Source organism: Acanthochromis polyacanthus, chromosome 5 (assembly GCF_021347895.1).
Source record: "Acanthochromis polyacanthus isolate Apoly-LR-REF ecotype Palm Island chromosome 5, KAUST_Apoly_ChrSc, whole genome shotgun sequence".
In the NCBI taxonomy this organism is placed as follows: domain Eukaryota; kingdom Metazoa; phylum Chordata; class Actinopteri; family Pomacentridae; genus Acanthochromis; species Acanthochromis polyacanthus.
This window is the reverse complement of record NC_067117.1, coordinates 44,791,217-44,814,250: the sequence shown is the minus strand read 5'-3', so window position 1 is coordinate 44,814,250 and position 23,034 is coordinate 44,791,217. Positions and strand designations below refer to the sequence as shown.

The 23,034-nt window shown below is 43.0% G+C and overlaps 2 protein-coding genes across 4 annotated transcripts; both read right to left on the bottom strand.

Moving 5' to 3' along the window:
- Nucleotides 1-902: 902 nt before the first annotated feature.
- Nucleotides 903-16,362, bottom strand: LOC127534127 (zinc finger protein 271-like). Of its 3 annotated transcripts, none has more exons than XM_051948609.1 (3): nt 16,065-16,362; nt 3,123-5,204; nt 903-3,038 (listed from the first exon to the last, which is right to left on the bottom strand). In XM_051948609.1, the coding sequence occupies exons 1-3, from the start codon at nt 16,267-16,269 to the stop codon at nt 2,689-2,691; spliced, it is 2,637 nt and encodes an 878-aa protein (XP_051804569.1). In that variant the 5' UTR covers nt 16,270-16,362; the 3' UTR covers nt 903-2,688. The 3 variants fall into 3 exon arrangements, with proteins under 3 accessions (XP_051804569.1, XP_051804570.1, XP_051804568.1); XM_051948610.1 differs by having other exon boundaries at nt 903-3,206; nt 4,047-5,204; XM_051948608.1 differs by having other exon boundaries at nt 903-5,204; nt 16,065-16,361.
- Nucleotides 16,363-18,566: 2,204 nt separating this feature from the next.
- On the bottom strand, nt 18,567-22,008 carry LOC127534129 (semaphorin-3D-like). The gene is made up of 3 exons (XM_051948616.1): nt 21,903-22,008; nt 20,879-20,997; nt 18,567-20,795 (listed from the first exon to the last, which is right to left on the bottom strand). Exons 1-3 carry the CDS (start codon nt 22,003-22,005, stop codon nt 20,388-20,390), a joined length of 630 nt encoding a protein of 209 aa, XP_051804576.1. The 5' UTR covers nt 22,006-22,008; the 3' UTR covers nt 18,567-20,387.
- Nucleotides 22,009-23,034: the final 1,026 nt, after the last annotated feature.

Below are 23,034 nucleotides of genomic sequence, written 5' to 3'. Positions count from 1 at the left end.
AGTTCCACTTACTGACAGGGAGGCTCAACTAGTCAGGCATTAACTGAAACAAAAACAAATCCACAGACACAGATTTTGTGTAATTATCACAATAACTAAAGTACAATATACTGTATTCCATATGCACACACATATATTAATGTATAATCGACCCTGTTACACTAAATCAAATTCTACTCTTTCCTCCTTGGTTGCTCTTTGTGCTAAGCTATCTGCTTCCTCATTACCCTCCACACCCACATGTGCTGGAACCCAAATAAAACCACCTCACACCCTGCTCTGTGGATTTGAAACAGTGTTTGAAATATTTCTAATAGAAAACTGAGTCTGGATCTAGAGTTTGCTTCTTTATTGATGTCAACACGGCTGATGAATCGCTACATAAGACTGACTTGACCGGTGTTGATCCTCAGGGCCAGTAACCCCCTAATTAACTTATTCAGCTATAGGGGAATGACCGGACCAGCTCTCCATCCTACGGGTCAGGTTCTACTGCCCCCTGAGATCTTACTCAGAGGGATGCTGCAGAACTGTTAAGCTGGTAGACGAGGAAAATTCGCCTAGCTTCTCACTGCCTTCATCCAGATGCCTATCCCTGCTTCCTCTGATAATTAATTTAACCGAGTAGCCACTTCGGTATAGTTAAATTTAATCACCAGTCACGCCTGTTAACGGCAGCTTTTCCTCTCATAGATCTTGCACTTGGTAAATTGCGAGGTTTAATTCAGAGATTATGGACATATAGACAACCTCTAGGATATGTTTATACAGGGCCAACCTGGCCCCTATAATTAGGTAACCTTTCAGAACCTTTGCTATTGTTATGCACGCAGTAATCTGACTTTTTACATCCAGAGCTAGATGTATAAGTATTCATTCAGGGATAAAAATAGCACTTGCAATTTGTTGTCTTTAATTGCAGAATAATCCTTTATTAAAATATATTTTAGCAGGGCAAAAGCATAGCCAATAAATCATCAGACAAATAATCAAACATCAATATTCTTTCAATTGTTTAACACGACTCATAAGTGGAACTATGCTTTCCTAAAAGAAGAGCAATAATCACCCAAAATATGTAATTTGGAGGGAGAGCAGTCAGGGTGTGGCCACACCCTGACTGCTCACCTGAGACCCGACAAGTGTTTGAGACCCGCCGGGGCCCAGCGGGAAGTGGACGGGGGTCTGGACCAGATTTAGATCTGCATGTATCCATTTTTGTTGTTTGGGCCAATAAACTTTGTAATCCATTCAGATGTTATTCCTCACATGGAAAATAGAGTTCAGTAATGTTCCTTCAGACAGTGTTATATCCAGATCACAGTTCTGTAATCCTCAATGCAGAAAGAGCAGTTCCTTTAATCCATAACTCCATCAGAACAGTTATTCCTTTGCAGATCATGTTGAATTCCCCGTCCGAGGTACGTGGTAAAATCCCCTTAGCTCAGGGCATTTCTACCCTGGTTTGCATCAAGCGACTATCACCCAACGACTCCCAACTTGCGTCTCGATCAGATGTAATTTATAGTTTACTGAACCTTATGCATATGCAATGACTTCACCCTTAATTGACATAGCAATGATCTCATACTAAATTAAGTTGAGCAATAACTTCATCTCTACCCCCTCCCAACTCGCACACTTGTCCCATACACTGACTGCATGGACACCTCCACTTTTAAGGAAGGTAGTGTCTACAGATACAGACCCGTACCCGTAGCCTGTGGGCTACGGATACGGCACTTTCCATTTGCCAGACAGATACGGACCCGTACGCGAGTCTCGCAAGTCAAGAAGCTGCTAACCACTGCAAACTGTCGAAAGGTAAGCAAAGGTTAAGGTTAGGGTTAGTGTTAGGGTCAGGTTTAGGGTCCGTACCTGTAGTACCGATGCTACGGGTCCGTACCGCTAGCGTCTACCGGGAGTCACGTGACCAGATCTCATATATCTGATTGGCAAATGGCAAGTGCCGTATCCGTAGTCCACAGGCTACGAGTACGGGTCCGTATCTCTAGCAACAACCTTTAAGGAACTGAAACTGTCTGTTTTGGACTGTCCAGACAGCCCATCTTGCCCCCCCGATCTCTCCTGTCTGCAGCTCAGCACAGGCTCCTGATCAGGAAATGGAAAAGCAGATGTCAGCCTCTAACCGTTGCTGGCATCCCATTGTGCAATCTTTTGGACAATGTGTACAGACTTATTAAAAAACCCAGTCTATTTTGAGTTTAATCTTTACAGTGAACACTTGACCCTAGTTCACTTAACTCATGACTTCTCACATCATTGCAAAGTTAAAACCTCTTATTTTAACAGTTATCAAAACTCTTTCTAAAACATCTCAGTTTCATAGTAATCAAAACTCTTAAAAGCATTCCCATTTCATAAAGCACAAGTTCCTCTTTTTAGTCAAATCTATCAAACACATCAGTTTCCTATGGTAACCAAGAACATCACTTTTCACAGTGAGCTGCTCTTCTGATTTCTACAGTTTCAACATTAAAGAATGTAAGAATAGACACTTGGTTAGATCAAACACATTCATTAGGTTATGGCATAATTTGATCATAAATCACAGGTTATAATATCACAATGTTCCCTTATTTAGCTGTTGTTCTGTCAGAGTCTCCCCTTTGTGGCTGATTCTGGGCTCTCATATCGCCATGCTTCACAACAACAGATGTTTCAGGATCACGACTTCTCACCTGTGTGACATCTCATGTGGTAAGTCAAAGAGCCCCGTTGACTGAAGCTTTTTCCACATGTTCCACAAGAATACGGCTTCTCACCTGTGTGACATCTCATGTGGGCAGTCAAATAGGTCCGTTGACTAAAGCTTTTTCCACAGGTTCCACAAGAATATGGCTTTTCCATTTTGTGAACTGCCATGTGCCTATAATGTGCTGATGAATCAGAAAAACTTTTTCTACAAGTGTTACAAACATACGGTTTCTCACCTGTGTGAAGTCTCATGTGGGCAGTCAAATGGGCCCGTTGACTGAAGCCTTTTCCACAGGTTCCACAAGAATATGGCTTCTCACCTGTGTGAAGTCTCATGTGGACAGTCAAATGGGCCCGTTGACTGAAGCCTTTTCCACAGGTTCCACAAGAATATGGCTTCTCACCTGTGTGACGTCTCATGTGTTCAGTCAAAGAGCCCCGTTGACTGAAGCTTTTTCCACAGGTTCCACAAGAATATGGCTTCTCACCTGTGTGACATCTCATGTGTTCAGTCAAAGAGCTCGGTTGACTGAAGCTTTTTCCACACGTGCCACAAGAATATGGCTTCTCACCTGTGTGACATCTCATGTGGGCAGTTAAACGCTCCCGTCGACTAAAGCTTTTTCCACAGGTTCCACAAGAATATGGCTTTTCCATTTCGTGAACTGCCATGTGCCTATAATGTGCTGATGAATCAGAAAAACTTTTTCTACAAGTGTTACAAACATACGGTTTCTCACCTGTGTGATGTCTCATGTGGACAGTCAAATGGTTCTGTAGACTAAAGCTTTTTCCACAGGTTCCACAAGAATACGGCATCTCACCTGTGTGACGTCTCATGTGGACAGTCAAAGAGCCCCGTTGACTGAAGCTTTTTCCACAGGTTCCACAAGAATATGGCTTCTCACCTGTGTGAAGTCTCATGTGGACAGTCAAATGGGAACGTAGAATGAAGGTTTGTCCACAGGTTCCACAAGAATATGGCTTCTCACCTGTGTGAAGTCTCATGTGTTTAGTCAAATAGGTTCGTTGACTGAAGCTTTTTCCACAGGTTCCACAAGAATATGGCTTCTCACCTGTGTGAGGTCTCATGTGTTTAGTCAAAGAGGTCCGTCGACTAAAGCTTTTTCCACACGTTCCACAAGAATATGGCTTCTCACCTGTGTGATGTCTCATGTGGACAGTCAAATTGGTCCGTTGACTGAAGCTTTTTCCACAGGTTCCACAAGAATATGGCTTCTCACCTGTGTGAAGTCTCATGTGTTTAGTCAAATGGGACCGTCGACTAAAGCTTTTTCCACAGGTTCCACAAGAATATGGCTTCTCACCTGTGTGATGTCTCATGTGGGCAGTCAAATGGGAACGTTGAATGAAGGTTTTTCCACAGGTTTCACAAGAATACGGCTTCTCACCTGTGTGGGTTCTGTGATGTTTGATTAAAACTGATTTATACCTAAAAGATTTTCCACAGACATCGCATGGTAAAGATTTTCTTGCCTTGTCATTATCACACTGTCTCTCTGACGTTGGAGCATTGTCTACATCATTACTGTGACTGCTGTTACTCTGATGTCTCGGTTTCTGCTCCATACATCTAGTTGATCCTGAGTCTACATCCTTGCTTCCTTCCTGATCTGGGCTCTCAGCTGCACAAGAGATGTGAAACAGGAGCTGATCACTGTTTGGTTTTGGTTCACTGTGGTCACTTTCCTCATCAGCAGGAGTCACCTCAAAGGTATCAGTCTCCTGTTTCAATCCAATTAACTCTTCCTCCTGAATGGAGCAGAGTTCATCCTGTTCCACTTCAATTTGTGGTAACCCTGGGTTTGATTGGTCCAGACTGGTGCACAATTCTTCCTGTTCCACTTCAATTTGTGGTAACCCTGGGTTTAATTGGTCCAGACTGGTGCACAATTCTCCCTGTTCCATTTTAATTTGAGAAATCTCTGGGTTTGATTGGTCCAGACTGGTGCATGATTCTTCCCGTTTCATTTTAATTTCAGAAATCTCTGGGTTTGATTGGTCCAGACTGGTGCACAATTCTTCCTGTTCCACTTTAATTTGTGGTAATCCTGGGTTTAATTGGTCCAGACTGGTGCACAATTCTTCCTGTTCCATTTTAATTTGAGAAAACTCTGGGTTTAATTGGTCCAGACTGGTGCAAAATTCTTCCTGTTCCATTTTAATTTGAGAAAACTCTGGGTTTAATTGGTCCAGACTGGTGCACAATTCTTCCTGTTCCATTTTAATTTGTGGTAATCCTGGGTTTAATTGGTCCAGACTGGTGCACAATTCTTCCTGTTCCATTTTAATTTGAGAAATCTCGGGGTTTGATTGGTCCAGACTGGTGCAGAGTTCCTCCTGCTGATCTTTAATCTGTAGAGGCTCTGGGTCCTCATGGTCCACCATGGAGTTTCTCTCCTGGTCATGGGGCTGATGGTCAACAACAGTCTTCTCATTCTCACAGACATAAGACTGTGGGAGCTCTGGAGGGACAAAGAGACAAAAGATAATGGTTACTACTGTGATGATGAGAGAACACACATCTGTCACTTTGTCCAGGACTGGCTGTCTCCAACAAAATCAGCTCAAGAGTCGAATGTTTGATGCAAAAAGAATATGATGGTTTATAACTGAAGTCTAGGAGCCATGACACAGCAGCAGGAATGATACAAGCATCTCCAAATGACTGAACATTTCTATGAATACGTTGTTCTACAGTGGATACAGGATCACAAAGATTCTAATGGTAAACACCACTGGGTACTTTTCTACACACCAAACAGACAGGTTTGATGGGGATCCAGTAAAATCTGTCTGAATAAAGCTGCTGTCCTCTTCAGCCTTCAAACCTGTCAGGACATTTGGATTTTAATGTTATTCTTATTTTACTTCTGGTTACTGTACTGTTGATTTGACTCATCAGTGAAACCCAACATGTTAAAAGTGGAATGCAGTTGAACACATTACTTCTATACTCTCTAACTCTGTACGTGCACTTTCTTTAGATCATGAATGATCTCTATACATGGAATTATGTCTCTGGACTGAAATGATGGAATGACTGAGTCCTCTGTCAGAGTTTTATTATTAAACTGTTTGATAACACAATGCAGTTGCTGTCAGTGTGGAGTAGTTCAGATAAACACTTCCAGCACCTCTGAACAGGAAACTTTGGTCTTGCTTCCAGAGTCAATCAACACAACGATCACGTTTTTAAAACTCCACAAACATCAACTAACAGACACCATTAGGGCTGCACGATATATCAAAAAGATATCGTTTTTGCAATAATGGTAAGTGCGATATCCATATCGCAAAGTTGCGCGATAATTTTATAATTATTTAGATGTATAAATCATGCTTTTTGCATGAATAAACGTTTACTTGTGACCAATTAAACGTGACCTTAAACCCCCCACCCCACCCCAAATAGCACTTTTGCTAACAGCACCACAACACAACATGGCAGGACACGAGAAAGACGACTGTAACGAAAAACTTGTGCCTAAAAAACAGCACACCTCCAAAATTTGGGAGTACTACGGCTTTAGGAGACGAGACGAGTCACAGACACAAGAACTTTTTTTTTTTTTTTATTTATTTATTTGATTGGGACAATGCATGTTAATGAACAGACATGAAAAAAAAACATGAAAGTAAACATGCCAGATTATAGCCTACAGGCTAATTTCCATCTGTAGTCCCACGGGACAGGGTCAGGGAAGAAGAAAAACATATAAATGTATTTACATTAAAATAAGTAGTCAATATAATATTTCACTCATATCTCCAACATTCGTCCTCTATAAAACATTCACTCTACATGCTCACCTACAACACAATATACAGACGTTTTCCCCTGGACATAATATACAACAGTCTAAGGTACTCAATAATGTGCACATTCCTGTTTAGACAAAAGCCAATCCTTTAATTTGGCCTTAAAAGAATTATACGTAGGACAGTCTCTTAACGTTACTGGTAGACTATTCCAAAAATGCCCACCCCGAACAGACAAGGCCATTCGACCAAATGTGGTGTTTCTATGAGGTATCGCCAAATCGCCTCTGCTCATTGCTCTTGTGGTTCTGACATTATCATCATAACTCGTACTTTTAATAAAAACCTTCAGGGGTGGAGGAGCGAGGGAGTGTAAAACTTTGTAGATCAGACAAGCCGATTTTAAATTTATCATATTTGTGAAGTCCAATAATCTATGTTTTTTCAAAATGTAACAATAATGAAATGATAACGGTTTTTTATCTAAAATTTTTAAGCCTTTTTTATAAAGACTTTCTATAGGTGAAAGTGTTGTTGGACATGCAAGTGACCATGTATTCAGACAATAATCAATATGTGAAATGATCATAGAATAAAAGTATATTTTAGCTGCACTCAGAGTTAAATTATTTCTAATATGACGGAAGTTTTGGATGTTGAATTTAACAACTTGTGTCACCTTTTTTACGTGACCTTTAAAGGACAATGTTGAGTCCAAAACTACTCCTAGATATTTAAATTCTGGAACTAGGTCAAGCTCTATTCCATTTAGAAAGACGTTTGACGTAGTTAGTTCACGAGGAGTTTTAGCAAAATACATACAAACCGTTTTTCTGGTGTTCAGCAGGAGACAAGATTCACTGAACCAGTTATGTACAGAAGATAGTGCAGCTGTTAGATTATCAGATGCTTGTTGAGTATTATTTGCTTGAGTATAGATTACAACATCATCCGCGTACATTTGCGAGAAGACATTATTTGGACATACATTAGGTAGATTATTAATAAACAAGGAAAATAAAACCGGCCCAAGGATAGACCCCTGCGGAACACCAGTATCAAGGTGTAAAGTCTGAGATTTAGTACCACCCACCACCACAAACTGTTTCCTGTCTGACAGGTAAGATCTGAACCACAAAAGCGCTTGATCAGAAATGTTAAATTGAGTCAACCTGCTAAGTAGCAGTAAATGATTTACAGAATCAAATGCTTTCTTCAAATCTAAGAAAACTGCCCCAACACAGGAAGATCTCTTGTCAAGCAGGCCTTTTATATTTTCTGTCAGCACACACAGAGCACTGTCTGTGGAATGATTGGTCCGGAAACCAAATTGTAATGGATGTAGAGATGGATGAACATTCTGTAAATGAAATGTCAGAAGTTTAATCACCCATTTCTCAGCTATTTTAGACATAATGGGGAGTATGCTTATAGGACGATAGTTGGATACCTCAGTACTCTCACCAGATTTAAATATGGGAGTCACTACAGCTATCTTCCAATTTGCTGGGACAATAGAGTTTTTAAAGGACATATTAAGAAGGTGTGCAATAGGACGTACTAAAGAGTCCTTATGTTCTTTAAAAAAAATTGCATTCAGCCCAAAGGCATCAAGAGTTTTCGAATTATTCAAGCTGGTAATGATTTTATCTACGTCATAATCTGATATGTCTGAGATAGTGAACAACGGTTGGTCCGGATCACTGGCATGCTCATAATAAGAGGGTGAATTAAATTGCTGAGTAATCTCTCTGACGGAGTTAATAAAAAAATCGTTAAAAGTAGTAGCTATGAGTAAGGGATCCTTAATGATTATTGAATCAGTTAATTGAAGCTTAAGTTTCTGATTACTGGAATTTGGTTGCCGACCTAATAATTTATTTAAATTTTGCCATACTACTTTCCCATTACCTCTAGAATTTTGAATTATGGTAATAAAAAATTTGGCTTTCGCCTGTCTGAGATTCTGTACTACTTTATTTCGCATGTGTGTAAACCTTTGACGGTCTGTTGTTAGACCTGTTTTCAGAAATTGTCTTAATAATAGGTCTCTAGTTGACATCAATTGTTTACATTGTTTATTCAGCCAGGGCAAATGATATTTTTTCTGACGTTTATTTTCCCTTCGGATGGAATGATTTGAAATAATATCTTTTAGAACCTGGGTAAATTGACTACTATATACTTCAAAATTTTCAACATCTGTTAGTATAGTATCCCAATCCAGTGATGACAATACGTTAGATACGTTTTGCCGCTGGCAGTTGGGTACAAATTCATATAAAGACCGATTATTTTTTGAATTAAAGTGATCATTCCTTGTCCTAGACTTTGAAAGTTTCCTAGAAAATAGAATAATATTATGATCAGAAATGCCAGTTAAAAAATTATATGATTTTACTATTCTTTCAGGTTTATTACTGAAAATCAAGTCCAATTTAGTTTGAGAGTGTTTAGTAATCCTTGTTGCTTTTTGTACTAATTGTGTAAAATTAAATTTGTCCATAATACGCTTCAGTGACTTTTTGTCTTTCTTACAGTCCCAATTTACATTAAAATCTCCAATTAGGATAATCTCATTAGACTTATTATGCATTGTATGATGCTTAAGTAGCACTTGCAATTGTTCATAGAAATCAGGCCTAATTGGTGGGGAACCATATAGACAAACTAAAGTAAATGTCATCTCCGGGGAGAGAGATAGCCTTACTGATATATTTTCAATTTCAACCTCTTTAGGAACACTAAGTTGCACACAGTCCAGATTATTTTTTACATATAGCAATACACCTCCTCCTCTCTTTTTCCTACTTAAAATTCTGTCCCTTCTAAAAACATTGTAATTTGGGAAAATAATACCAGATTCAGGAGAAGATTTTTGGAGCCAGGTTTCTGTCAGTCCTAGGACATCAATGTTGGAGTTACCAAGTAAATTGTCCAATTGCTCACGTTTCTGGAGCATACTACATATATTCAGATGAGCACAAAGTAGCCCTTTCGGTTTATTTTTTCTATCCCAGATTAATTTCGCATGATTTAGTGTCTTTAAAATTATTGACTTTCGAAATCTCCTCAGTACAGGATTTCTTGACTTTATACCGTGCTGACAGCTGTTTGGTGAGTGAGGAGTTTGATGTACACACCCAGTTTTGATCTCTGATGGCATTGTACAGTCCACTGACCCTGTAGTGTTCTTGACGGCGGATGTCACATGACCAGAGTTAGCTTCTTGTATTGTTTGTAGCCTAGCTGCTGAATTAGCCACCAAGCTGGCCGCCTCCAAAGCCTTTTTGTGATGTACATAGTGACGGCCCGTTGTAGTAGATGTCGTCCCGGATGCCAAACAGCTATCCAAACGCGCAGCCCCAACATCAGAACTTTGCAAGTCATGCCGAAAAATTGTGGCTACGTCGCGAGGAAACACAACAAATCTGCACAGCCACCTCGAACACAACCACAAGGAACTGTATGCCGTTTTCTTACAATCTAAAACACCACGAGCTACTCCCACGAAGGCAGACAAATGAAAGGCAAGCGCACAGACAACAATTGGTGAAAGTTTTTCTTCTGTTACGCCATATGAAAAACTTCCAGGCACCACCAAGGTTTAACTGCGGCCATTACACGTTATATCGTGAAATGCACACTCTCCATTAATGTCGTGTGCTAAGAAGGTTCTTTGGATATGCTGAAAGAATTCGACCACAGATACCAAGTGCCATCACAGAACTATTTACCAAGTCGCCATTCCACAGATGTACGAGGCATGCTTGGGGTCTGTAAAAGTGGAGCTTAATAATGTGGATTTCTTTGCAAGCACCACAGATTTATGGTCCAGTCGTACTACTGAGCCCTACATCAGTTTTACTGTTCACTTTCTCACAAATGACTTTGAACTGAAAACACGCTGCTTAGAAGTCTCCTACTTTCTGGACTCCCACACCGGTGAAAATATAGCGGCTGCCCTGTGGGATGTGTTGACGACCTGGGGGTTGCAAGAAGTGAAACAAGTGGCTATCACATCGGACAACGGCACTAATATACAATTTCACAATATATATCGAAATCGTAGTTCGCACTAGAGCTGAAACAACTAATCTATTTAATCGATTATAATTGACTATTAAAATAGTTGTCAGCTATTTTGGTCATCGATTAGTTGGTTAATAAGTCTATTTTTACAGTAAGCGGCATGATTCGCACATATTTTAAGCCAGCCTGTAATCGCGGTGACCAGGTGGGGCAGTAATGAGCCAGTGTAGGTTTTACGCAACCAGAACTAAAGGAGCAACAGGCCCCCGCTGCAGTTTTAAAGGAGCAACAGGCCCCCGCTGCAGTTTTAAAGGAGCAACAGGCCCCCGCTGCAGTTTTGAAAGAGCAACAGACTCTCGTTAAGGTTCTGAAAGAGCAACAGACCCTCACTGCAGCTCTGAAAGAGCAACAGGCTCGCGCTGCAGCTCTGAAAGAGCAACAGGCTCGCGCTGCAGCTCTGAAAGAGCAACAGGCTCGCGCTGCAGCTCTAAAGAGGTGCTCTGCCTCATCCACTTCTTTAAAGAGGTGCTCCGCCTCATCGACTTCTTTAAAGAGGCGCTCCGCCTCCTCCGTGTCCTTGTCGAGGCGCTCCGCCTCCTCCGTGTCCTTGTCGAGGCGCTCCGCCTCCTCCGTGTCCTTGTCGAGGCGCTCCGCCTCCTCCGTGTCCTTGTCGAGGCGCTCCGCCTCCTCCGTGTCCTTGTCGAGGCGCTCCGCCTCCTCCGTGTCCTTGTCGAGGCGCTCCGCCTCCTCCGTGTCCTTGTCGAGGCGCTCCGCCTCCTCCGTGTCCTTGTCGAGGCGTTCCGCCTCTCTGGCGCCCTCTGAGAGGTGTAAAGCCTCCCTGGCGCCTGTTTGTTTAAAAACGACGAGTCAATTTGAGCTGAAGACTCTCCGACAGACCGGGTTCCATCTCACTTCCTGTTGGTGTCTTCCATGAACCACAACTCTGAACTCCCAGTGGTGGATCTGAGGATCTTCTGAGGATCTTCTGTCCTGATAAGGCAGACGTCTGCAGGGAAAAGGTGCTACCAAACTGAAATGATTGTAAAGATTCCGTGGTCTTAGAGAAGCCAAGAGCTTCCCACGCAGCGCCTAAGGAGCTAAAGGCTCCGTCTGCAGCCTTTAAGAGGCATTCCGCCCTCTCTGCTGCTCTAGGGAGGCGACCCGCCTCCTTGGCAGCCTCAAGGAGGCGTTCCGTGTCCTCGTCGAGGTGTTCCGCCTCCTCCGTATCCTTGTTGAGGCGCCCCGCCTCCCCTGGGCCCTTAACGAGGCATAGCTCCTCCTCGGCAGCTTTGGAGGGACATAACTCCTCCTCAGCAGCCTTGAGGGGGCGTAGTGCCTCCCTCCAACACTTGCTGAGACTTCATGCCACTTTAACATCAAGTGGACCCCCTGCTGTGGCCACTTCAACACCATGTGGTTCCCCGCAGGAGTAGCCTCCCCAGACCTGTCCCTCCAGTCCTTTTTTGTTCCTCCAGTTCAGTCTGTCCCTCCAGTTCAGTCTGTCCCTCCTGTCCCTCCAGTTCAGTCAGTCCCTCCTGTCCCTCCAGCCCGACTCAAGTCCAGTTCAGTTCTAGTCCAGTCCAGTTCTAGACCAGTCCAGTTCGGGTCCAATCCAATTCCATCCAGCTCTAGTCCAGTTCAACAGTTGTTCAGTCCAGCTCAAGTTCAGTCCAGTTCATCTCCAGTCCAAGCCTCCGCTCTGGCCCTGGAGGGGTCTCTGGTTTCCGTTTTGCCCCCGGAGGGGTCTCTGGTTCCCGTTTTGCCCCCGGAGGGGGGTTCCGCCCCCGGGGGGGCCGCTGGTTCCGGCACGGCCTCTGGTGGGGTCTCCTACCCCAGTTCCAGTTCAGCCCCTGAAGGGATCCCACCGTCGCCAGTTTCCAGTCCGACCACCGGCCCGACCCCCAGAGGGGCCCCACCGTCGCTGGTTCCCAGTCCGGCCCCCGGAGGGGCCCCGTCGTTCCAGCTGCCGGTTCCCAGTCCGGCCCCCGGAGGGGCCCCGTTGTTCCAGCTGCTGGTTCCCAGTCCGGCCCCCGGAGGGGCCACGTCAATTCCGTTACCAGTGCCCAGCCCGGCCTTCGGAAGGTTCCCATCAGGCCAGCTGCCGGTTCCCAGCCCAGCCTCCGGAAGGTTCACGTCAGGCCAGCTGCCAGTTCCCAGCCCGGCCTCCGGAAGGTTCCCATCAGGCCAGCTGCCGGTTCCCAGCTCGGCCTCCGGAAGGTTCACGTCAGGCCAGCTGCCGGTTCCCAGCCCGGCCTCCAGAAGGTTCACGTCAGGCCAGCTGCCGGTTCCCAGCCCGGCCTCCGGAAGGTTCCCGACGGGCCAGCTGCCGGTTCCCAGCCCGACCTCCGGAAGGCCCAACCGACGCAGCTACCGATTCCCAGTCCGGCCGCCGGAGGACCTCCGTCGGCCTGGCTCTCTGCCCCTGGTCCAGCCCCAGCCTGTCCTGCACCCGGGCCATCCTCCGGAGTGGTCCCATTAATCTGTCCGACTTCAGCCTGTTCAGCCCCTGGACCTTCCCCCGTCGTTGCCCCTCCCGCCCACCCGATCCGAGCCCGCCCGTCCCTCGGGCCGCCCCTCCTGAGCGGTCCCTTCTGCGGACATCTCCTGCTGGCACCCCAACCAGGCCTCCACCTTGTGGAGGGGGTACTGTTACGCCCTCCTGCTCCTGTGCGCTGTCTAATCAGTGGTATTACGAGCGGCTGCTGAGACGCACAGCAGGCGCGAATGACTAATCAGTGTGGTTTAAATCCCGGCTTGACACTCAACTCGATGCTGGTTCATTGTTCATTCCCCCCGCTGCACATCGTTTCTCGGACTCTGTTTCTATATTGGATAACCGTCATCATGCCCCGCTTCTCGGACTCCGTCGCCCTCTGAAAGATCTGACCCGTTTCTCAGCCATCGTAACTCTCTTCCTCCCACCGTCTCGGACAATTCGGCTCCCTCCTCTGTCTTCGTTTCCCCTGGACTCAGTAAGCGCCCTTCCCTGTAATTTAGTTCGTTTTATGTTTTGTTTATCTCGGCCTTCGGGTCCGCCCCCTGTTTAGTTTAGTTAATTTCTCCTTCCCGTTGTTCTCCTCCTGCCTTGGTTATTAAGAGTCTTCTGTTGTATTTTTTTTGATTATATTAAATCCTTTTTTGCTCCATCCTCCTGTCTGTGCCTGCTGCTTGGGTTCAACCCTCTGGAATTTCTGACACTTATTTTGACATCACATTTAGTATGAGTAGTACGTTAGTATGCCATTTTGGACACAGTCTGGATTTTGCTACTTCCTGGTCGCCGTTTTGGATTTTTTTGGAGCCAGTGATGTAAAAGCGTCATCAAACAGGCTGGACCGGAGAGCAACTAGGGGCAGGATCGGCTGAGAACTCTCTTATCCCGCCCACATTTTACCGCAGAGGCTTCTGTTGCTGTCTATCAAGTATAGCCACGCCCCCTGGCTCCGCCAAATTTAACGATTTATTTAAAATTCAGTACTGATTTATTTTAAGATCGGCCACCTGATCTCTCATTTTGACCATGAAAACTAACGGGAAAAAAATCCTGAGCTGTAGAACATCGGTCTATCACATTTTATTTTTTCCAAAAATGAACTGGGGTCTATGGAGCAAAAGCTTTTTGGAGCCAACCCTAATGGACGGCGTGATATTGCAAGTTTTTGACACTTCCGGGTGGGCTTCAAATCTGGAGCCAGATGCTACGTCCACTTTATATACAGTCTATGTTACCTACTCTTCATATCTATGGTGTGTTCCCCCACATTGCGGTCTCAGTTTGCTGTGTCCGGTTGCCGTGGTAAGATGACCAGGATTAGCTCCGCTAGCAAAATGCTAATTAAGTTTAATCTCCGTGCTGAATAAATTGTTTTGTGTTTTCAGCATTATCTGGAGGTTAACACGTGCACGACTGTGAGAGTAATATCAAGCTGAATCCCAAACCGCCCCCTACACACTACCCCTCCGTTTGCGCGTTCCCACGGAGGGTCCTCCATATTAAGTGCCGTCCCAAACCGCGTAGTGCGGAGGAAGGCTGAATCCCAAACTGCCCCCTACACACTCCCCCTACACTACCGAGTGTCACTCCAAAAGAAGTCACACTCGCAGCTGTGGAGGGCACCTATTATTGAAGGGGGAGGGTATAAATACGATCGTCAGGAATGGGACGCCCTGTCGCCTCACCGGAAAACACAAGACGTCATTGCCATGGTAACACAAAGACGCCTACTGTCATGGCTGTAGCGCTGTGGCACAGGTTGCAACTAACGAGGATCGCTGCTGCTTCCAGAAGACGAAAGCATCCCACTTTTTTTCACTCACACGTTTTCCAATACTATTATCAGGCATTTCAGATCCAACAAATGAATGAATGAATTCTGTCAGTTGTGTTCAAATTTTAAGGTGTCAGGGGGTGCACAATTAAATCAAACGTCAGCAGAGAAGAAGATTTGTTTCTTTTGTTTTATCTTTTTTCACCACTCTTTTTGTGATGTTCTGTCAGTGTGAAAAAGGCGTGGGAGAAATAAAGGACGCATGTGGAACTCACATCAATATGTTGTTTCCTCCTCCATTTTGACGTTGCACTTCCTGAAAAAGTTGTCCAGAGTGTGCATCGATGCAGACTCGCTATTTAAGGGCTGAACAGTCCACTCTCCCTCCGCACTACGTGGTTTGGGACGGCCCTTAATATGGAGGACCCTGCGCGGGAACGGGCAAATGGAGGGGTAGTGTGTAGGGATAGTGTGTAGGGGGCGGTTTGGGATTCAGCCGAAGAGTAGACTGTTCAGCCCTTAAATAGCGAGTCTGCATCGATGCTCACTCTGGACAACTTTTTCAGGAAGTGCAACGTCAAAATGAAGGAGGAAACAAACATATTGATGTGAGTTCCACATGCGTCCTTTATTTCTCCCACGCCTTTTTCACACTGACAGAACATCACAAAAAGAGTGGTGAAAAAACAAAAAACAAAAGAAACAAATCTTCTTCTGTGCTGACGTTTGATTTAATTGTGCACCCCCTGACACCTTAAAATTTGAACACAACTGACAGAATTCATTCATTCATTTGTTGGATTTGAAATGCCAGATAATAGTATTGGAAAACGTGTGAGTGAAAAAAAGTGGGATGCTTTCGTCTTCTGGAAGCAGCAGCGATCCTTGTTAGTTGCAACCTGTGCCACAGCGCTACAGCCATGACAGTAGGCGTCTTTGTGTTACCATGGCAATGACGTCTTGTGTTTTCCGGTGAGGCGACAGGGCGTCCCATTCCTGACGATCGTATTTATACCCTCCCCCTTCAATAATAGGTGCCCTCCACAGCTGCGAGTGTGACTTCTTTTGGAGTGACACTCGGTATTGGATGGGGAGTGTGTAGGGGGGGTTTGGGATTCAGCCTCAGTGTGTTTTACCAGCTCCTGCAAATAAGCGGCGGATTTGATGCCAATAGGGAGGATTCTCCCAGTTTGATTATCTACACAATGCAAGAGAGAGTACACAACCACTACACATGCTATAAGTGGAATTCTTCATACACACCTATGAGCTGTAAGGGGATGTGTGGTTTCCAGATGACATCCAGCAGTCTGCGCTGACGATCGATCTCCTCCTGGTACTGGACGATGTTTTTTTCAAACTCTGTGAATATTTCTCCAGCAGCAGCAGTTAGTCTGTCGCTGATCAACTCTCTCAGATACTCAACTGAACACATCGTTACTTTATCGCTCTGATATTTCTCATTCATACGATAAATACAGCCGTTTTAGAGCTCAGTCCACACAGCAGTGAAGCTAACTCTGCTCATGCTACATCCGCCAGGTGTCACACTGTGAAGTTCCGGCAGAAACACTGACTTACTTTCTTCTTCCTCATTGAATTAGGCGGACTAGACGCATCACTGGCGTATTGCTGCCACCTACTGGATGTTACTCATAGTCCTTAGAGAATCCTCAATATTTTCTTATGCAGTCCTGTGGTCATGAGAAAGTTCAGAAGTTTCTTCATATTTGTCCACTCCTCCATGTTAAGTAGAAAGCAAAGATTAAAAACAGTTCGTCCAGCTGCTCCTAGTCTCTAATGTTTCTTCTGTTGGCATGAGTCGAGCTTACACTTAAGAACATTCTCACAGTTTCTAGTTCACCACACTCACAGTTCCTCTCTCTGTGCTTCCCAATCAAAGCCAGTCCACTTTTCAGACTGCAGTGTCTGAGTCTTAACCAGGTTAGAACAACTGAGTCTCTTCTTGCACCACTGAAGGGCCTTCTGACTTTTCCCATTTTACCTTGAATAGCAAAATCAGTCCCCCTCTTCTTTTGTTTGCTGAACCCTCTGCCATATTTCTTTGACTAGTTTGTTAATAACAGAGTCATAATCTGACTCTCTGTGTGCTAATGTGACCGGTTTGTTTCTGTCTCTGCGTTGTGTTATGAAAAACTCAGGCGTGCATCTTTTTGGAGGCAGTCTCCATTTATTTTCCGGATCCTGACATGAAAATATTAACAGAAAATCCTCCTGTCAGTGATCACCACAACACATGCCCCTACACAGATCAAATGATAACAAAGTAAGCATCTTGTGACAAGTTTTAGCTTGCTAGAACAGGAATTTCACCGGATAGCAAAACTGCTTACCTCTCCCACAGAGATTCATGACAAAAGGGGAGAAAATCGGCGCGAAAACGCCACTTATAGAGGCAGTGTTACATAGAATGTGGCTGTAGTAATACAAACCGAACCAAAGTTCCACTTACTGACAGGGAGGCTCAACTAGTCAGGCATTAACTGAAACAAAAACAAATCCACAGACACAGATTTTGTGTAATTATCACAATAACTAAAGTACAATATACTGTATTCCATATGCACACACATATATTAATGTATAATCGACCCTGTTACACTAAATCAAATTCTACTCTTTCCTCCTTGGTTGCTCTTTGTGCTAAGCTATCTGCTTCCTCATTACCCTCCACACCCACATGTGCTGGAACCCAAATAAAACCACCTCACACCCTGCTCTGTGGATTTGAAACAGTGCTTGAAATATTTCTAATAGAAAACTGAGTCTGGATCTAGAGTTTGCTTCTTTATTGATGTCAACACGGCTGATGAATCGCTACATAATTCTGACCAGTTTGTTGTCCATCACCCATCAAAGTCCCAAAATGATCCCTGATATTTCTGCAGTGAATGCTGTCATCTGGAACTCTAAAGCCTTTTCTGATCTTGAAAACTGGAAAGAATAAACCAACAGTGACTTCATCATTATCAGCGTTGTTTGGACTGTCTGAGTAAATCTGTGTATGAGAACCCCATTCTTCTTCAGTAAGGGCCTTGATGATGTCATTCATGAATTCTGACTTGTTTGACTTGTGGTTCTTCAGGATGGTTGGATCAACATCTGGGTAAAAGAACAGCCATGATGGGATATTTGGCCAACAAACTGGACAGCACACCTGAAGGTTACCTTTGTCTTCTGCCCTCTTCATCTTTATCTGTCTGTCATCACAGCTGTGAGTATTCATCTAAATAAATCAGACAATATAAAAACAGATTCTGAACAACAGCAAAAGACAAAACTACAAAGATACATGATTCCAACCAAAATACTGCTTTCAAACCAAGTACTTACAGTTTTAAAAGTTCATTTAATCAAAATAGCACTTTTTACTGAACAGTTTTTAGTCCGATTCCTCCTAAAATGCTACTTTTGAACTATAGGTCATGATTTTAAAGATTCATTCCACCCAAAATGCTACTTTCTGTCCACGTTCTGATGGTTTTAAGGGTTTGTTTACCCTAATGTTACTTTCTGTCCAAGTACTAAAAGCTAATTCCAGTACATTCTTACTAACACATTATGATTTTAAAGGTTTATTCCACCCAAAATACTACCTTCTGTTCAAGTACATACACTTATATACTTGCTATTTTCCATTAACTTAAAAAGTCAACCCCAGAAACCCTTTAAAATCAGCATCGTCTGATAATATCACAGATTCTAAGCAGCTTGTCAGGATGTGTGAGTCAAGTTGCACAAAGAAACTTTTAACTGTTTTATTCCTTATATTTCAGTCATTTGTGGCTTTATTCACAAGTCGTTCCTCCGGTTTTCTTCTCAAAGCTTATTAAAAAAACACACAAACACAGGTTTATAGAAACAGACAAAATGAGCTAAATTCTGCTGGATAAAGACAGAAAACTATCAAACCAGGTCTTTAATTTACAGGTGTGCGACTGAGCTTCAGTCCATGTAATGTGTGCGTTTTAGTCATCAGCTGTTTCTGATCAAACTTAAATACACGTTTCTGTTGAACACGTGAAGCAGGAAATTAACTCATGAGTCAAACACATATATCCTCATGTCATGTTGGTTATAGGAGGTTTGAATACAGAATTTAGGTTAAAAAAAAACCACAAACTGTACAAGAAGAAGAGATTTTAGTCCATTAAAAAGCATCCCACTAAACACTTTGATAAGGTTTCCTACTTAATGACTCTTTTAAACACTATAAACATTTCAGTCATTTTTCAGCTAATTTCCACAAAACTTGCGTAAAATTAGCAAATTTTTTTACTGCAAATTACTAAAAATACGTCCAGGTTTGGTATAAATCAGTCAGTTCAGAGTTTTCGGGTTAAATAATCGGCCAGAAAAGTATTTCTGAAGATCATTATGTTGTTCAATGAAGCTGAAATGTCATCATTTCTTATTTTTTTATCCAATTACATATCACGTTATTTGTGTTAATTAGTGCATTGATCTTTGACCTCTGATTTTTTACGTTTATTCCACCATGACGCCCCCTGGTGGTCGCACAGAATACTACTTCCTGTCAAAGTACTAAAGGTTTATTCCACCAAAAAATACTTTCTAACCAACAAATTATGGTTTTAACCGTTCATTCCACCTAAATACCACTGTCTGTCCAAGTACTGAGGGTTTATTCTGTCAACAAACTACAAAGTTATGTTTTTTCCCACAAAATAATACTTTCTGTTCAAGTACTTGTGTTTTAAAGGTTCATTCCACAAAAACGTCACTTTCTGACCAATGAGTTGTGGTTTTAAAGGTTTATTCCAGAGGACGTCTTTAATGGCCTTTTCTTGAGAATATCTTCATAATTTAGGGTTAAACAGGAGCTCATTTAGAGCAGGGTTGGAGGAAAGTTCAAGAAGTTCACTGGAAAACACGAAAAAACCTTCTAATTGGAAAAAACAGAACTGATGTTTTTACGGCTCCTTTAACAAACTAAATATGTCTGAACACGTTTTACATCAAAAACCGATAAATAACCGATAGACAAGTTTTCTGCTGCGTCTACGTGTGAAAATATTCAGGATATCTGGAATATTAGTCGATCTTTATGGCGATTATAGTCAAAGGCGGCGCTGTTTTAATGTTTATGCTGCTAGTTTCTATAATAATAATAAATCCTTTATTTGTTTCTCAATGTGCAAAGCAACTAAAGAATAAAAAAGTAGCAGAAAATATAAGAATCTTAAAACTGGGATACCTGTAGCTTCCTTTACTCGAGTTAATGTACTTAGTTACTTTGTAGAATTTGGTGCTTTTGCAGTAAAAAGACTAAAGTCCACGTTTTGTGCAGCAGCAGACGTGAAAACTGACAGCAGAGGGATTTTACAAATGAAATGTCCAGAAAGATGCAAATTCAGAGAAATACGTCAAAGTTTTCCATTTCCTGTTGCGTCTACGAGTGAAAATATTCAGGATATCTGGAATATTAGTCAGTGTTTATGGAGAATATAGTTGGTGTCGGTTATTGCTCTTTGCTCAGAAAGCAAACTGTCTGGTTCTGGTTCCTCTGAGTCCTCGGCCCGATAGATCGACCGTTCTGGAGGACTATTCCTCCTGTTCGGACCGTTCTGGAGGATTGTTCCTCCTCACTCGGGCCTTCTTGCTCTCCTGCTTCAGCTTCAGCGTCCGGAGCTTCTGCTGCCGGCGTTTTTCTCGGTACCAGAGCTGCTCACAGTACTGGTCCACGTTCAGGCTGTCCACCATCTGCAGGTCCTTGTAGCTCCTCAGAGGATTCGCCCACGAGTTCCTGTGAGGCTGAAGACCCGGCTGCAGCCTCCACGCCGTCTGCAGGCCGTGCTGGGGCAGGACGTGGAGCCGGTACCGGGCCTGCAGCTGGACGTAGTTCTGCTCGTGGGCGCTGCAGCTGTAGACGCCGGCGTCGGTCGGGTCCAAACGATGCAGCAGCAAACCTCGCTTCAGGAGGAGGCGCCGGTGGTCGTCAGTCAGAGACAGCTGGAGATGTTCAAAAGGTCCGTTAGAAACACCAGAACCAAAGCAGCAGGTTAGAACTGTGACAGAACCAAAGCAGAACTCACCTCTGTGTTCTGGTTCTGCTGCAGCGTCCATCTGACCTCAGCCTGACCGGACCGAGACCAGCACTCCAGGAAGGTGGAGTTTCCTTCAACGCCGTAGATCTGCTTCACCTCCACAGAGTCTGAGCCACAAACACAGACAGCAGCATTCAACAAGCAGAAATATGTATTAGGACATATTTATTATTTATTAGAAAGACATATTCATCATTAAGAATAGGAAGGAAAATGATCCAAAATCAGTTTCTGACTCAAAGAAACATAAATAATGAGCAGAAAAACTCTTGAGCATTTAATAAAAACAACCGTATGTTTCATTTGTTTGCATTATTTCAACCACATGTCGTCGCTTAATGGTACGTTTTTTGTCTCTGCAGTAAAGGTTTTTGTTTTCAGCGGTTTGGAATATATTCAGGTTTATTTTTGCATTTTACTCGTTTTGGTTGGTTCTCTTTTATTTGCAGCTGTTTTCAGTCTACTGCTGCTTCTATAAATGAAAATCCACCAAAGGAAGGTAAAGAAAATTAGACAATCATAAGAAACACGCATAAAACGACACATTTGAACATTTTACAGAAAACAGTTTCACCAAACGTCGTCCGTTCTGTAACCAGTGATGTCATTACTTTGTCTGGAGGGAAAGAAAGCTGCAGTTACTGAGTTCATCCTGTAGAGAGCGCCACAAACCTTACTAAACAACAGAACACTGATGGAGGATTTATGGGATTTATTTGGACTGTCAGCAGAAATAAAGTGAAATACAGAAAATGTCTCAAACAAGACGCAGCTTTTATTACCTGCTCAAAAATGTGAATATTTACAGATTAAACAGGAAAAGTTACTGCGTTTTTAGTTTCATGTCATCATAAACTGAATGTTTGAGGTTTTATGGAACTTTCAGTCATAAAAACAGGTGAAGATCTGGACTTCTGTCTGCGATGTTCTGATGTTTGATGAAGCTAAAATGAATTCTGTTTGTTCTCAACCAATCATAAATGAGGTTCTGACATCATCAGGTTAAACTCACCGTCCTCTGTGATTGGACACTGACTCCAGGGGTCTCCATACTTCACATCCTGCCGCCGTGCACGCCTGAAACACAACAGAAAGGTACACATCAACACAAACATCAGTGTTCTGTGGTCATTTTCCTCATCATTCTGACTGTAGTTTTACATCTAAATGTGATTCTGTTTTTCTCAGTATTTGTGTTTCTGGTTTGTAGCTCTTTCTTCTGTTTAGTAGTTCACGTGTTGCTGAAGTCCTTTTCTGTCTCTGTGGTCACTTTGCTTTGATATTTAGTAGCTTTAGTCTTTTTGTCGTTTTAATTCTTAGTGGCTGTTTAAATCTTTTAGTGGTTCCTTTAAGTCTTTCTCTGCTTGTTTTAACGCTTTCTCTGGATGTTTCAAGTCTTTCTCTGCTTGTTTTAACTCTTTCTCTAGTTGTTTTAAGTCTTTCTCTGGTTGATTCAAGTCTTTCTCTGGTTGTTTCTCATCATTTCGAGTCTATTTGCAGGTTGTTTTGAGTATTTGAGACCATTTTGCGTGTTTGTGGCAGTGTTTTCTTCAGAAAGTCTGTTTAGTTATCTGCTGCTTAAATGCATGTAAAAGGGGTAATACTGCATGTTACTGTGTACTACTGTGTGTTACTGTGTACTTACTGTGTGTTACTGTGTGTTACTGTGTACTACTGTGTACTACTGTGTGTTACTGTGTACTACTGTGTGTTACTGTGTGTTACTGTGTACTACTGTGTACTACTGTGTGTTACTGTGTGTTACTGTGTACTACTGTGTGTTACTGTGTGTTACTGTGTACTACTGTGTGTTACTGTGTGTTACTGTGTGTTACTGTGTACTACGTGTGTTACTGTGTACTACTGTGTGTTACTGTGTGTTACTGTGTACTACTGTTGTGTTACTGTGTACTACTGTGTGTTACTGTGTACTACTGTGTGTTACTGTGTGTTACTGTGTGTTACTGTTACTACTGTGTGTTACTGTGTGTTACTGTGTGTTACTGTGTACTACTGTGTACTACTGTGTGTTACTGTGTACTACTGTGTGTTACTGTGTACTACTGTGTGTACTGTGTGTTACTGTGTGTTACTGTGTACTACTGTGTGTTACTGTGTACTACTGTGTGTTACTGTGTGTTACT